This window comes from Hypanus sabinus, chromosome 6 (assembly GCF_030144855.1).
Source record: "Hypanus sabinus isolate sHypSab1 chromosome 6, sHypSab1.hap1, whole genome shotgun sequence".
NCBI lineage: Eukaryota > Metazoa > Chordata > Chondrichthyes > Myliobatiformes > Dasyatidae > Hypanus > Hypanus sabinus.
This window is the reverse complement of record NC_082711.1, coordinates 111,817,126-111,831,341: the sequence shown is the minus strand read 5'-3', so window position 1 is coordinate 111,831,341 and position 14,216 is coordinate 111,817,126. Positions and strand designations below refer to the sequence as shown.

The 14,216-nt window shown below is 47.2% G+C and overlaps 1 protein-coding gene across 7 annotated transcripts in view; it reads left to right on the top strand.

The window, feature by feature from the left end:
* The window catches only part of LOC132395755 (serine/threonine-protein kinase 38), a 115,974-nt gene that overhangs the window by 29,758 nt on the left and 72,000 nt on the right, over positions 1 to 14,216 (top strand). The window contains exons 1-2 of one of the 7 annotated variants that reach the window (XM_059972739.1): positions 1,534 to 1,904; positions 7,617 to 7,688. The exons of 4 other annotated variants lie outside the window; for them this stretch is intronic. In XM_059972739.1, the coding sequence (XP_059828722.1) occupies positions 7,669 to 7,688 (20 nt within the window). In that variant the 5' untranslated portion in view covers positions 1,534 to 1,904; positions 7,617 to 7,668. Of the gene's footprint in view, positions 1 to 1,533; positions 1,905 to 7,616; positions 7,689 to 14,216 lie in introns of those variants that run through there. 2 more of the 7 variants (XM_059972738.1, XM_059972741.1) reach the window with 2 other exon arrangements.

Sequence of the window (14,216 nt, the reverse complement as noted above, 5' to 3'; positions counted from 1 at the left end):
AAATGCTATGTAAATTGTTATACAGTACTGCATTGTTTAGGGAATAATGACAAGAAAAAAAAGTCTGTACAAGTGCTGGAAGAGCACTTCCGTGTTTTCTCAATTCGCGGTTGGTTGAATTCGCGCATGTGGAACTGACGGATGAGGAGGGCTGACTGTATTCACTGCTCAATTGTCTGTACTTGGTTCATCCTCCCCTTTCCCCCTAACCTGGTCTCACCCACCACCTGCCAACTTTTACTCCTCCATCTCTTCCCTCCTTCTCACCTATCACCTGCCACTTTGTACTTCTCCCTCTTCCCCTCCCCCCCCAGCTTCTGTCCGCTTCCTTTCCAATCCTGATGAAGGGTTTCAGCCCGAAACGTCAAATGTTTATTCCTCTCCGTAGATGCTGGTGGGTGGGAGGGGGAGGAGTACAAGCTGGCAGGTAACGGGAAGGTAAGTGGGAGGGAGACAATGTGAGAAGATGAGGTGAAGAACTGAAAGGGGAGAGTGGACCATAGGAGAAAGGGAAGGAGGAGGGACACCAAAGGGAAGTAATGGCACAGGATGTTTTTGCATCCACTTTGAAGGGTATCTAGTTCTTGGTTCATTACTTCACATGAGAAGTCTACCACTGCAGTCTTGGTACTGTGTTAGATGTTCTTTAACGTAAACCACAATCCTGAAGCTCAGTTGCAGTAGTTTCTGTTTTTAGTTTACTTGGAGCTTGGAATAGGCCCTTTGAGTCAATCCACTCATCAACCCTTGACTTAACCCTCGCCTTACCACAGGACAATTTACAATGAACAATTAACCCACTTTGGATTGGGAGGAAACTGGAGCACCTGGAGGAAATCCAGATATTCCATGTGGAGGATGTACAAACAACTTACAGAAAATGCCGGGATTGAACTCAGAACTTTGATGCCCTGAGCAGTAATTGCACTGCACTAACTGCTATGCTACTATTGCCCCCAACTTTGAGCCATGGCTCAGTCTGTCAAATTTGCTGTCACATTTGGAAAGTTATCCAGATCATCAACATCAGTAGGAATGGAAAGAAAATAAAGTTATTTCTGGAATGATTCGTAAGAATCTGTGCAGGGTGGAGTTAGTTAGAGTTTGGGAAAGGACGTAGGTGTCAACTGAGTTGTTGGCAGTCTTATTGTATAGTCCTGTGAGAACTATTCCTACTGGCCAATTGAGGAATTGGACTCCCCTTTCTATAACTAATGTGATCTGAGCTAGTGGTTTGGAGTTGTGGGCTCAGAAAGGTGTTTAACAGTGGGACTGTGTGCTGCTGATCGAGATTTCTTCAAGCGGTTTGCAGTTGTGGTGGGCTCAGCAGGGTATTTAGCAGTGGGACTGTGTGCTGATGTTTGAGATTTCTTCAAGTGAATAGTCTAAAAATAAAACATGCATTCACTGAACTGTGTGTTAAACAAGGTACGTAAGAATGTGGGTGTGACTCCAATTCTGCTCTGAAATGTGTGGCAACGATTGCCAAACCAAACAGACAGAAAAGGAGTATCAACACTGCATAGTCTATACTCTAAAACATTTCCAGATCACTAACTGAGTTATATTTCCTGTGGCCAAACCACACAGGGATGTGAAAAGAAACAGCCTATGCAACGAACGCAGACACGGGTGAATGATTTAAATAGAAGAATCTGTTCTCTTTCCCTGGCTGGGAGCTGGTTGATACTGTGGGGCTGTTTTTTTGGACTCCGTAACTCCAGAGTCATGCATGTGTAACGCTGGATAATGAGCATTAGCTGAGTTACCATTGGAAAGGAGTCAGTCGCTTGCTATGCCTTTGTGAGGGGAGCTGCTGGATTGTGACGGGGCACAGAATCCTCAGGAAGGGGAAGTCGAGGGAACACGCACCAGTGGTCATCGAGGTATTGGCAGTGGAAAGGGTGAGCAGTTTCAAGATTCTTGGTGTCAACATCTCTGAAGGTCTATTGTGGGCCTAAGATATTGATGCAATTACAAAGAAGGCACATTAATGGCCATATTTCATTAGAACTTTGAGTCGTAGACTTTGTATGTCACCAAAGACTCTCACCAATTTCTGCAGATGTATGGCAAAGAGCATTCTAACTGCTTGTATCACTCTCTGGTATGGAGGGGCCATTGCACAGGATCGGGAAAAAGCTGCCGAAGGTTGTAAGTTCTGCCAGCTCCATCATGGGCACTAGATTCCTCAGCATTGAGGCCATATAGTCTCAGCTCAGAAACAGGCCCTTCAGCCCACCTAGTCCATGCCGACCCATTTAAACTATCTACTCTCATCTTCATAAGGGGATGCCTCAAAATGGCGGCATTATTATTAAGGACCCCCATCACCATTTTTCATAGCTACCATCAGGGATGAGGTACAGGAGCCTGAAGATACACATTTTGTATTTACAAATTCTGACCATATGTGGGGTGGATTTAGGGAGAGATAGGGGTTAGATCTGGCTGTTAATACTTAATCAGAATGCAGCTTTTGATTGGGAAGAGATAGAAAGCAGTAAATTGTATAATGCAACATGTTTGAAGTGGTGGGGATGTGGTTGGGAGCATAGAAACGTTGATCATTTGTCGGCAACAACTTAGGTTCGTACCCTGCACCTGAGACAGCACTAAACCAAGTAGCTTTCAACTGCATGGTTTTTAGTTTGAAGATTGTTTAAATCGTTTCCTTCACACAAGTGAAAGGAGGATGAAATAATTGTTACTCCGGATCCAATGTGGCATAAAAAACATAATAAATAGAAATACCTAAAGGTAGCTTCTATACATAGTAGCTTCTATACATAGATTGTATGTCGGTAAAGTGATGCTAGGCAGAGGATTGTCTGAACTCTTACAGGAAATGAGAAGTAGTGATGGTTGGAGGGGTGGAGTTAGGTATCGATCAGCCTTACTGCTTGGGGGAAGGTAATCGTTTTTGAGTCTGGTGGTCCTGGTGTGGATGTGTTGTAGCCTCTTGCCTGATGGGAAGAGCTGCAGTCCATGAGCAGGGTGGGTGGGATCCTTCACAATGTTTCTGGCCCTTTTCTGGCACCTTTCTGTATAAGGTCCTTGATGGTGGGTAGGCTGGTGCCAGTGATGCATTGGGCAGCTTCGACTGTCCGTTGCAGAGCTTCCTGTCCGCCACAGTGCAGCTTCCGTACCGTGCAGTGACACAGTTTGTTAGGATGCTGTCTACTCTGTATTTGTAGAATGACGTGAGTATAGACGTGCAAAGTCCAGCTCTCTTCAGCCTCCTCAGAAAGTGGAGGCATGGGCGAGCTTTCCTGTAGAGCATGGCAGTTTTCGAAAAACTGGTGCAACAAATTTGGAAGGGTTGTGATAACATTGCTTTTATCTTCTAAGGCTGAAGTTGTGCAACCAAGTAAATGTTACCAAAGGTTTTGCACCATGAACTGAATGCAGTAAATTAGTTTGCCACAACTTATTAACTTGTTTTTAATGCAGAGATGGTAATTGTGTGTTTGCTTTGGAGCAGTAGGGCAGCATAGCAGTTTGCATAAAGCTATTACAGTGCCAGTTGTGAGATCTGGGTTCAGTCCTTGCTGCTGTTTGTAATGAGTTTGTATGTTCTTGCTGTGAGCACGTAGGTTTCCTCCCACATTTCGGAGTTGTACCAGTCAGGATGAGTGAGTTGTGGGACGGCAGCGTGGTGACACCTGCGAGCTGTCCAGACCAATCCTCACTGATTGGATGCAAACAACGCGTTTTGCTGTATGTTTCTGTGTACACACGACCAACAAAGCTGCTGGGTCTAAGCTGCGTAGTAAATGTTTACAGTTTCTTTTAAACAAGTGACCATAAGTACATTCTGTCTGTGAGTCAGAAAGGACACAAAAATCACTAATTATGGTAATTATACCTCCACACTATTGTAGTAACTAGCTCCAAAAGCACCTCAGATTGAGCAGAAATAACATCACAAGAAGCGGAAGGAATGGAAATTAGTTCCAATGCCAACAGGAACAAACATGCATGACTCAATATCCACTTTAGGTACACCTGTACATTAATACTAATCAGCCAATCATGAGGCAGTAACTCAAGGCATAAAAGCATGCAGACAAGGTTAGGAGATTCAGTTGTTGTTCAGACTAAACATCAGAATGGAGAAGAAATGTGATCCAAGTGATTTTTGACCATGGAATGATTGTAGGTACCAGCTGGGGTGATTTGAGTATCTCAGAAACTGTTGTCTTCTTGGGGTTTTCACACACAACGATCCCCAGGGTTTACAGAGAACAGTGCAAAAAACAAAAATAAACATCCAGTGAGTGGTAGTTCTGTGGGCAAAAACCCCGTGTCAATAAGAGAGGCCAGAGGAGAATGGCCAGACTGGTTCAAGCTGACAAGGAAGGTTAGCAGCTCATTTACACAAAAGATGTCAGAAACTGAAAGCAGTACACACAAAATCTTGGAAGAACTCAGCAGGTCAGGCAGCATCTATGGAAATAAATAAACAGTCAATGTTTTGAGCCAGGACCCTTCTTCAGGGCTGGAAAAGAAGCGGGATGATGCCAGAATAAAAAGTGGGTGGAGGGAAAAAGGATTAGCTAGAAGATGTTTGGTGCAGCCAGGTGGGTGGGAAAAGGTAAAGGGCTGGAGATGAAGGAATCTGATAGGAAAGTGGCGCATGGAAAAAGGGAAGAAGTAGGGGCACCACTGGGAGATGATATGCAGATGAAGAGTAAAAGGTAAGAGGCCAGAGTAGTGAATAGAAGAAGAGGGAAGGGGAGGGGAATTTTTATTTATTTTTTTACTGGAAGGGGAAATCGATGTTCATGCCATCAAGGTGAAGGCCACCCAGATGGAATATGAGGTGTTGCTGCTCTTCCCTAAGGGTAACCTTGGCAAAAGAGGAGCCCATGGACTGACATGTGGGAATAGGAATGGAGAGAGGAATTAAAATGGTTGGCCAAAGGGAAATTCAGCTTTTGCTGGATGGAACTGGGTGCTCAACGAAGCGGTCTTCCAATTTGCATCAGATCTCACCAAAGTAGAGGTGGCCACATTGGGAGCTTCGAATATCATCGATGATCCCAAAAGATTCGCAGGTGAAGTGCTGCCTCACCTGGAAAGGACTGTTTGGGGCCCTGAATGGAGGTGAGGGAGGTAGTGAATGGGCAAGTGTAGCATTTTGGTTGGTTGTAGGGGTACGTGCTGGGAAGGATTTTACTGAGGCGGGATGAATGGACAAGCGAACCATGGATGGAGTGATCCTTGCAGAAGAGTGGGGTGAGGTAAAGATCCGTTTGGTAGCAGAAGTTGTGGGGAATTGTGTGTTGGATGTGAAGGCTGGGAGGTATTAAATGAGGACAAGAGACACTATCCCTGCTAAGGCAGTGGGAAGATGGGGTGAGTGCAGATGTCCAGGAAATGGAGGAGATGCAGGGGCTATGTGTTATAACAGTGGTGTGCAGAAGAGCATCACTGAATGCACAACATATTGAATGTTGAAGTGGATGGGCTGTGGCAGCAAAAGACCGCAAACATATAGAAAAACGCTCAGTGCTTGTTTTATTAGGTACCTTTTGTACATAATAAAGTGGCCACTGAGCATAGATTGTTCAAGGAAATGGTTGAGGACAGGTTTAGGAAATGTGAGTTCAATGTTCACCAATTTGATTTCTTGATTACTGTAGTTCTTCCTTAATTCTTCTCTCCCCCACACTTTCTGAGCAATAAATGTTTCTTGCTACTGTCTTTATATTTATTTTCAGAGCTAGTTTGCCTCTTTATCTGCCCTGCCTCTCCTGAATGAAATATCAGTTGACCTGCTGAGTTCCTCCAGCATTTTGTGTGTGTTGCTCTGGATTTCCAGACGCTGCCTGACCTGCTGAGTTTCTCCAGCATTTTGTGCATGTTACTCTGAATATTCAGTTTACAGTTTAGATCATCTTGCAACCAAGCATCTTTATAATGGCTAGTAGATCATACCATTTTCCTCTGTTTTGTGCTATCTACTTTGTTACATGTGCTTCTGGAATTCAGACTAAACCTTTCATCTACCACAAAAGCCCTACTTGACCATAGGGTGCCACAGTAGTGTAGCGGTTAGCACGACACTTGCAGCTCAGGTGTTGGAGTTCAAAGATCAATTCCATTACTGCCTGTAATGAGTTTGTACATTCTCCCCATGACCATGTTCAGAGTAAATTTATTATCAAATTTCATATGTTCTGCAGGACCCCTCCTCTTTGTGATTTTTATAAATGACCTGGATGAAGAAGTAAAGAAGAGTGGGTTAGTAGGTTTGCTGATGACACAATAACTGGGGGTGTTGTGGATAGTTTGGAGGGGTGTCAGAGATTACAGTGCTACATTGAACTGGGCTGAGAAGTGGCAAAAGAAGTTCAACTCAGATAAGTGTGAAGTGGTTCATTTTGGGAGGTTGAATTTGAACGACAGAATATAGTATTAATGGTAAGACTTTTGGCAGTGTGGAGGATCGGAGAGATCTTAGCATCCATGTCCATAGGACACTCAAAGCTGCTGCCCGGGTTGACACTGTTCTTAAGAAGGAGTATGGTGTGCTGGTATTCATCAACCTTGCGATTGAGTTCAAGAGCCATGAGGTAACGTTACAGCCTTATAAGACCTCAGTTAGATCCCACTTGGAGTACTGTGTTCAGTTCTGGTCTCCTCACTACAGGAAGGATATGGATAGTATAGAAAGAGTGCAGAGGAGATTTACAAGGGTGTTGCCTGGATTTGAGAGCATGCCTTACGGAAATAGGTTGAGTGAACTTGGCCATTTCTCCTTGGAGTGACTGAGGATGAGAGGTGATGTGATAAAAGTGTTTAAGATAATGAGAAGCATTGATTGTGTGGCTAGCCCTGAAGCTTTTTCCCAGAGCTGAAATGGTTAACATGAGGGGGCATAGTTTTAAGGTGCTTAGAAGTAGGTACAGAGGGTTAGGTTCTTCCACACAGAGTGGGTGTGTGGAATGCATTGGTGGAGGCCGATACACTAGGGCCTATTAAGAGACTCTTAGATAGGTACATGAAGCTTAGAAAAATAGAGGGCTACGCGGTAGGGTAATTCTCGGCAGTTTCTAGAGTAGGTTATATGGTCGGCACAACATTGTGGGCCAAAGGGCCTGTAATGTGTTGTAGATTTCTCTGTTCTATGTCATCATGTTCAACCTCGAGATTCATTTTCTTGTGAGCATACTCCAAAAATCTATGATAGAATCAATGAAAGACCACACCAACTGGGTGTCCAACTGGTGTGCAAAAGACAACAAAATGCAAATACAATAATAAAGAAATAATAGTAAATAAATATGCAATGAATATTGAGAATATGAGATGAAGAGTCCTTGTGGGTTTGCTCCGGGTGCTCCGGTTTTCTCCCACATACCGGTTAGTAGGTTTTATTGTTCATTGTAAATGGTCCTGTGATAAATAGGTAGGCTATTGTTAAATGTGGGTTGCCAGGAGATGCGGCTGTTTGTGTCAGAAGGGTCAGTTCTGCACTGGATCTCTGAATTTAAACGTTTACCTTTCTTTTTACCTCCTTTGACCTTTTGCCTTTTTATAAAGTTCAAAGTAGTTTAATTATCAAAATATGTATACTATATACAAACTTGAGATTCATCTTCTTGCAGGCAGCCACAAAACAAAGAATCCCAATAGAATTTGCAAAGCAACACACACAAAATGCTGGAGGAGCTCAGCAGGTGAGGCAGCATCTATGGAGGGGAATAAATAGTCGACATTTCAAACTGAGACCTTTTATCAGGACTGGAGCGGAAGGGGGAAGAAGCCATAATAAGAAGGTGGTGGGGGGGGTGGGAGAGGAAGGAGTATAATCTGGCAAGTGATAGGTGAAACCAGGCAAGGGGGTGTGGTGAAGTAAGAAGCTAGAAGGTGATAGGTGGAAGAAATAAAGGGCTGAGGAAGAAGGAATTTTATAGGAGAGGATCGCGGACCCTGGGAGAAAGGGAAGGTATGATATAATATCTCCTCTCCTATAATACTTATTTTGATCATTGTTACTGCAATTCATTATCATCTTGTCCTTTCTGTTCAATTTACTAAATTTTCCATTTCACAAAGACTTTAAGATCAATTTTATTGTCATTCAAATGTTCAGATGTATACAGCTAAATGAAACAATCAAGGTACAGAAGTATCACATGCAGCGCATGAAATAGTAACATAATATTAACAGTAAGATGCATTCTGGTGATGTACAAGTTGACATAAAGTGCATATATGACATATAGTTAAATAGACTACAGTATTATTGTTACTGGTGCTGTCCTAAATATTGTCTACTGGGCGGTATTGGGGTGTTCAGAGGTCTCAGAGCCTGGGGGAAGAAGCTGTTACCCAGCCTGACAGTCCTTGTTCTTCTTCTGCTCGATGGTAGGAGGTCAGAGTGATTTTGAGGCAGATGGGACGGGATGGCTCTTTGACAATGCTGAGGGCAGTGTCTCTGGTAAATGTCCCGTCCTGGATGGGGGTGAGGAAGGGAACCTGGCAGTTCTCTCAGTAGTCCTCACAATGTGTTGCAGGGTCTTGTAGTCAGATTCCTTGCATTTCCCATACCAGATGGTGATGCGGCTGGTCAGGACTCTCGATGGTGCTCTGGTAGAGTAAGGGTGGAGGGCCTCGCTTGCATCTATCTCCTCAAAGTGGAGCTACTGCTCTGCTGTCTTGACTAAAGAGGTGGTGTTGAGGGACCGGGTGAGATCATACATTATCTCCACTCCAAGAAACTTGGTCCTCCTAACTCCACAGGACTCCAGCTTTCCTACACTTGTTGTAAGGCCTTTGTTGTGAGTGTGATCCGTTGTGTGTTCTGGGATCTCATCTTAAAAAAAACCTTTCCCTACTCTTTCAATATTATCATGGACCCCTGCAAGGCTAAAGCTGTCCCGATTTGTGCAAGTGATAGAGCACAGCGTTGTGGAATGTGCCTTCGGAATGAAAAATGCCATGGTGGACCATGCAAATGTGAGTAAGATGGCTGCAGTAATGGTTGGGCATTGGATTCAGCATTGTTGGAGCAGTTTTACATCTCAAGGTAAGAGTGAAAAATGTCTTGTCAACCACAAACACAAGAGACTCTGCAGATGAAGGAACACATTGACATTGGAGATAAAACACACAAAATGCTGCCTGACTGTTGTGTTCCTCCAGCATTTTGAGTGTTTTATCTCCAATGTCAATGGCAGCCAGAACATTCCTTCTCCCTCTCCATCTCACTATTTCTACCTTTTGGATTGGAAATTTAAATGTCTGTCTGACACCAATTTTGGTGAAAGCTGCAGATTCTGCCTGGGAGACTGTTGTATGTGAAAATCCTAGGAGATCATCATTTTTTGAGATACTCAAACCACCCTTCTGTGTGACACTTAATCATTACGTGGTCAGTCACTTAGATCACATTTCTTCCCCCTTTCTGATGTTTGGTCTGAACAGCAGCTGAAGCTCTTGACCACGTCTGCATGCTTTTGCGTATTGAGTTGCTGCCACATGATTGGCTGATTAGATATTTGCATTAATGAGCAGGTATATAGGTGTACCTAATGAAGTGGCCACTAAGTATGTTTATATGGCATGATTAGCTGAGCCTGATCTCACAGCAGATGAGAGGTGCTCCAGTGTGTCTAGGTCCCAGAGGTGGAGAGTGCTGCTGCAGAATTCCTCTCCTGTGAAGCCTGCCTTTTGTTCAGATGTCATTATAAAACTATGCAGGAAACTAAGTTTAGCAAGTGTGTGTTATCTATTGCAACAGGCACAAAGTACTTCTCCAAACTGTGGCTGTTTGTTCAAATAGCTTGTGGGCTGTTGTAATCTCAATTTGCAGTTCTCCTAACTGTCACATTTTAGTAACATCCTGTTTTGTAACGTTTAGGAAATGAACTTGTATTTGAATAGCACCTGAAAGTAGTTTCAGAGATGTGTACAACAGTTATAACATGCTACCGCAAGTCATGCTGATGAACCAGGTGATCTTTTGGCTTTGGTTAAGAGTGTAATGTTGGAGAATACCTTTTCCAGAAAGTGGAACATACAGAACATAGAACAGTACAACACAGCAACAGGCCCTTTGGCCCACAATGTTGTGCTGAACCAGTTAAATTAGTAATCAAATGGCCAACTAAACTAATCCCTTCTGCCACACAATGTCCATATCCTTCCATTTCCCTCACATTCCTGTGCCTATCTAAACAAACATTTTGAATATCTGCCTCTACCAATAATCCAGGCAGTGCATTTCAGCTACCCAGCCCTCTGTGTTTTTTAAAAAAAAATGCCTCTCACATCTCCATTTGAAATTACTCCTCTCACCTTAAATGCATGCCCTCTGGTATTTCAACCATGGAAAACTATACTCTCTCTACTCTACCTATGACTCCCATAATCTTATAAATCACCATCAGATCTCCCCCCCGCCCCCCCACCCCCGGCCTCTGCCGCTGCAGAGAAAGCAACTAAGGTTTGCCCAATCTCTTGTTATATTACATGCCCTCTAATCCAAGCAGCATCCTTTTAAATCTCTTCCTCCTCCCAAAAGGCCTTATGAAGCACTCAACAATTTGCTGAGCACCTATGCTCCATCTGCATCTACATGGAAACTGTACTTCCTCCTATCGCAGGACTCTGCAGAGAGTGGTGCGGACAGCCCAGCGCATCTGTAGATGTGAACTTCCCACTATTCAGGACTTTTACAAAGACAGGTGCATAAAAAGAGCTGGAAGAATCATTCAGGACCTGAGTCACCCCAACCACAAACTGTTCCAGCTGCTACCATCTGGGAAACGGTACCTCAGCATAAAAGCCAGGACCAACAGGCTCCCAGACAGCTTCTTCCACCAGACCATCAGACTGATTAATTCATGCTGATATAACTGCATTTCTATGTTATATTGAGTATCCTGTTGTAAATACTATTTATAATAAATCACTATAAATTGCACATTTAGACAGATGTAATGTAAAGATTTTTACTCATGTATATGAAGGCTGTAAGTAATAAAGTCAATTCAATTCACAAAAGGTGGGATTGTGGCGACCCGTTTCCTGGCACATCCGAACCGGCTCACAATTAGATAGCCTACGGGGGTTTGCGAGCACAGAGCTTTGGAGCCTCTGCGCCATGGGGGGCAGGTTGAGGGAGGCTTAGAAGTGAGGCTGAGGATTTCGAATAAAGTTTTTCCTTCGACCGCAGTTACCGACTCCATGTCGTAATTTTAGCGATGCATGTAGCACACCGCTACAATTGGTGACCCCGACGGTCCAAATGATTTTTGGACCAGAAATGACCGACGCCGCCTCTGTTCATGCGGTTTCGTTGAAACTGCCGGGTTTCTGGACACAGCGACCGAACCTATGGTTCCAGCAAGCCGAAGCCCAATTCCACGTTTGCCAGATCACCTCAGAAGACACCCGTTACTACTACGTGGTGAGCTCCCTCGACCAGGACACAGCGGCCCAGGTCGCGGAGTTCATACAGTCGCCCCCGGCAGACGGCAAGTACACGGAATTCAAAGCCCTGCTCCTCAGGACTTTCGGACTTTCGGACTCTCACGGCGCGAGCGGGCTGCCCGTTTACTGCACCTGGATGGCTTGGGCGACAGACCTCCTTCAGCTTTAATGAATGAGATGTTGTCTCTGGCCGACGGACACACACCCTGCCTCATGTTTGAGCAGGCATTCCTGGAGTAGCTGCCCGAGGACATACGCCTGCTGCTGTCCGACGCGGATTTCAGTGACCCCCGGAAGGTGGCAGCCCGGGCGGACTTGCTGTGGAACGCCAAAAAGGTGAGCGGGGCGTCCATCGCACGGATCTCCCAGCCACGCTCCCAGCAGCAAACCAGTCCAGGCCCGGCCGCAGAGCCCGCCAACCCCCGGCCCAATGAACACTGGTGCTTCTACCACCAGCGGTGGGGCGCAGAAGCCCGCCGTTGTCGCCCGCCCTGCAAGTTCCCGGGAAACGCCAGGGCCAGCCGCCGCTGATGGCTACGGTGGCTGGCCATCGGGATAGCCTCCTGTATGTGTGGGACAGAAGATCGGGACGCTGGTTTTTGGTCGACACTGGTGCCGAGATCAGCGTTTTACCTCCGACGAGTTACGACACCCGCAGCAGGGCACCGGGGCCCCCCCTGAGGGCCATGAATGGCAGCACTGTAAGGACCTATGGCACCCGTCAGGTGCAGCTACAGTTCGGCTCCAGCCAGTTCACGTGGGACTTTACACTGGCCGCCGTAGCCCAACCGCTTCTGGGTGCGGATTTTTTGCGGGCTCACAGCCTACTGGTCGACCTGCCCAGGAAGAGACTGCTACACGCCGAGACCTTTCAGACGTTCTCCCTGGGTGCAGCCCAGTTGCCAGCCCCTCACCTCGGCTCCATCACGCTGTCCGACAACGACTTCACCAGGGTCCTGGCGGATTTCCCATCGGTTCTGGCACCGCAGTTCACAGCGGCCATGCTCCGACACGGCGTACAGCACCACATCCCGACCCAGGGACCACCCCTCCACGCCCGCGCTCGGCGGCTTCCCCCGGACAAGCTCCGACTGGCGAAGGAGGAGTTCCAGAGGATGGAGGAATTGGGGATCATCCGGCGGTCCGACAGCCCATGGGCCTCCCCCCTGCACATGGTGTCTAAAGCGACGGGAGAATGTGCGGCGACTACCGCAGGCTGAACGAGGCTACCACACCAGACCGCTACCCTGTACTGCACATTCAGGACTTTGCAGCAAACCTGCACGGCGCACGGATCTTCTCCAAGGTAGACCTCGTCCGAGGGTACCATCAAATCCCGATGCATCCTGACGACGTCCCCAAAACGGCTCTCATCACCCCGTTTGGCCTTTTCGAGTTCCTCCGCATGCCCTTCGGTCTGAAGAATGCCGCGCAGACGTTCCAGCGGTTAATGGACGCGGTGGGACGGGACCTGGACTTCGCATTCATCTATTTGGACGACATCCTCGTAGCCAGCAGCAGTCGTCAGGAGCATCTGTCCCACCTCCGTCAACTCTGCGCCCGACTGAGTGAGTACGGTCTTACAATCAACCCCGCCAAATGCCAGTTCAGACTCGATACCATTGACTTCCTGGGCCACAGGATTACTAAAGACGGGGCAACCCCTCTGCCCGCTAAGGTAGATGCGGTCCGCCACTTCCCCCGACCCACCACGATCAAAGGCCTTCAGGAATTCGTAGGTATGGTCAATTTCTACCACCGCTTCCTCCCTTCAGCTGCCCGGATCATGCGCCCCCTGATCGCCCTGATGCCGGGTCCGAGCAAGGACATTACCTGGGACGAGGAGTCCGCCGCCGCTTTCGTTCAAACGAAGGAAGCTTTGGCTGACGCCGCAATGCTAGTACATCCCAGAATGGACACCCCTACCACCCTCACAGTGGACGCATCTAACACGGCAGTCGGTGGGGTGCTGGAGCAACTCATCGCAGGTCGCTGGCAACCCCTGGCGTTTTTCAGCAAACACCTGTGACCACCCGAGCTCAAGTACAGTGCTTTTGACCGGGAACTGTTGGCGCTCTACCTGGCAATCCGGCATTTCAGGTACTTCCTAGAAGGTCGGCCCTTCACCGCGTTCACGGACCACAAACCGCTTACCTTTGCGTTTACGAAAGCGTCCGACCCCTGGTCGTCCCGCCAGCAACGCCACCTGTCCTACATCTCTGAATACATGACGGATGTCCGGCACGTCTCGGGTAAGGACAATGTCGTGGCGGATGCGCTCTCTCGCCCTACCGTTCATGCCCTTTCCCAAGGGGTAGACTTTGAGGCACTGGCAGAGGCGCAGCAGGCGGATGAGGAGATTCCGAGTTACAGAACCGCAGTCTCCGGTTTGCAGCTCCAGGACCTCCCCATAGGCCTGGGTGAGAGGACCCTACTCTGTGACGTCGCCACCGGCCAGCCCCGTCCCGTCGTCCCGACAGCCTGGCGGCGCCGTGTTTTCGACTCCATTCATAACTTGGCGCATCCCTCCATCTGGACGACTGTCCGGATGGTTTCCAGCAGGTTCGTTTGGCACGGACTCTGCAAACAGGTCAGTGAATGGGCCAAAACGTGCATGCACTGCCAGACGGCCAAGGTGCAGCAGCACACCAAAGCCCCACCGCAGCGATTCCATCCCGCCCACCGGCGTTTCGACCACATTCATGTGGATATCGTGGGCCCCCTGCCAGTGTCGCGTGGAGCGCGGCACCTCCTGACTATTGTGGACC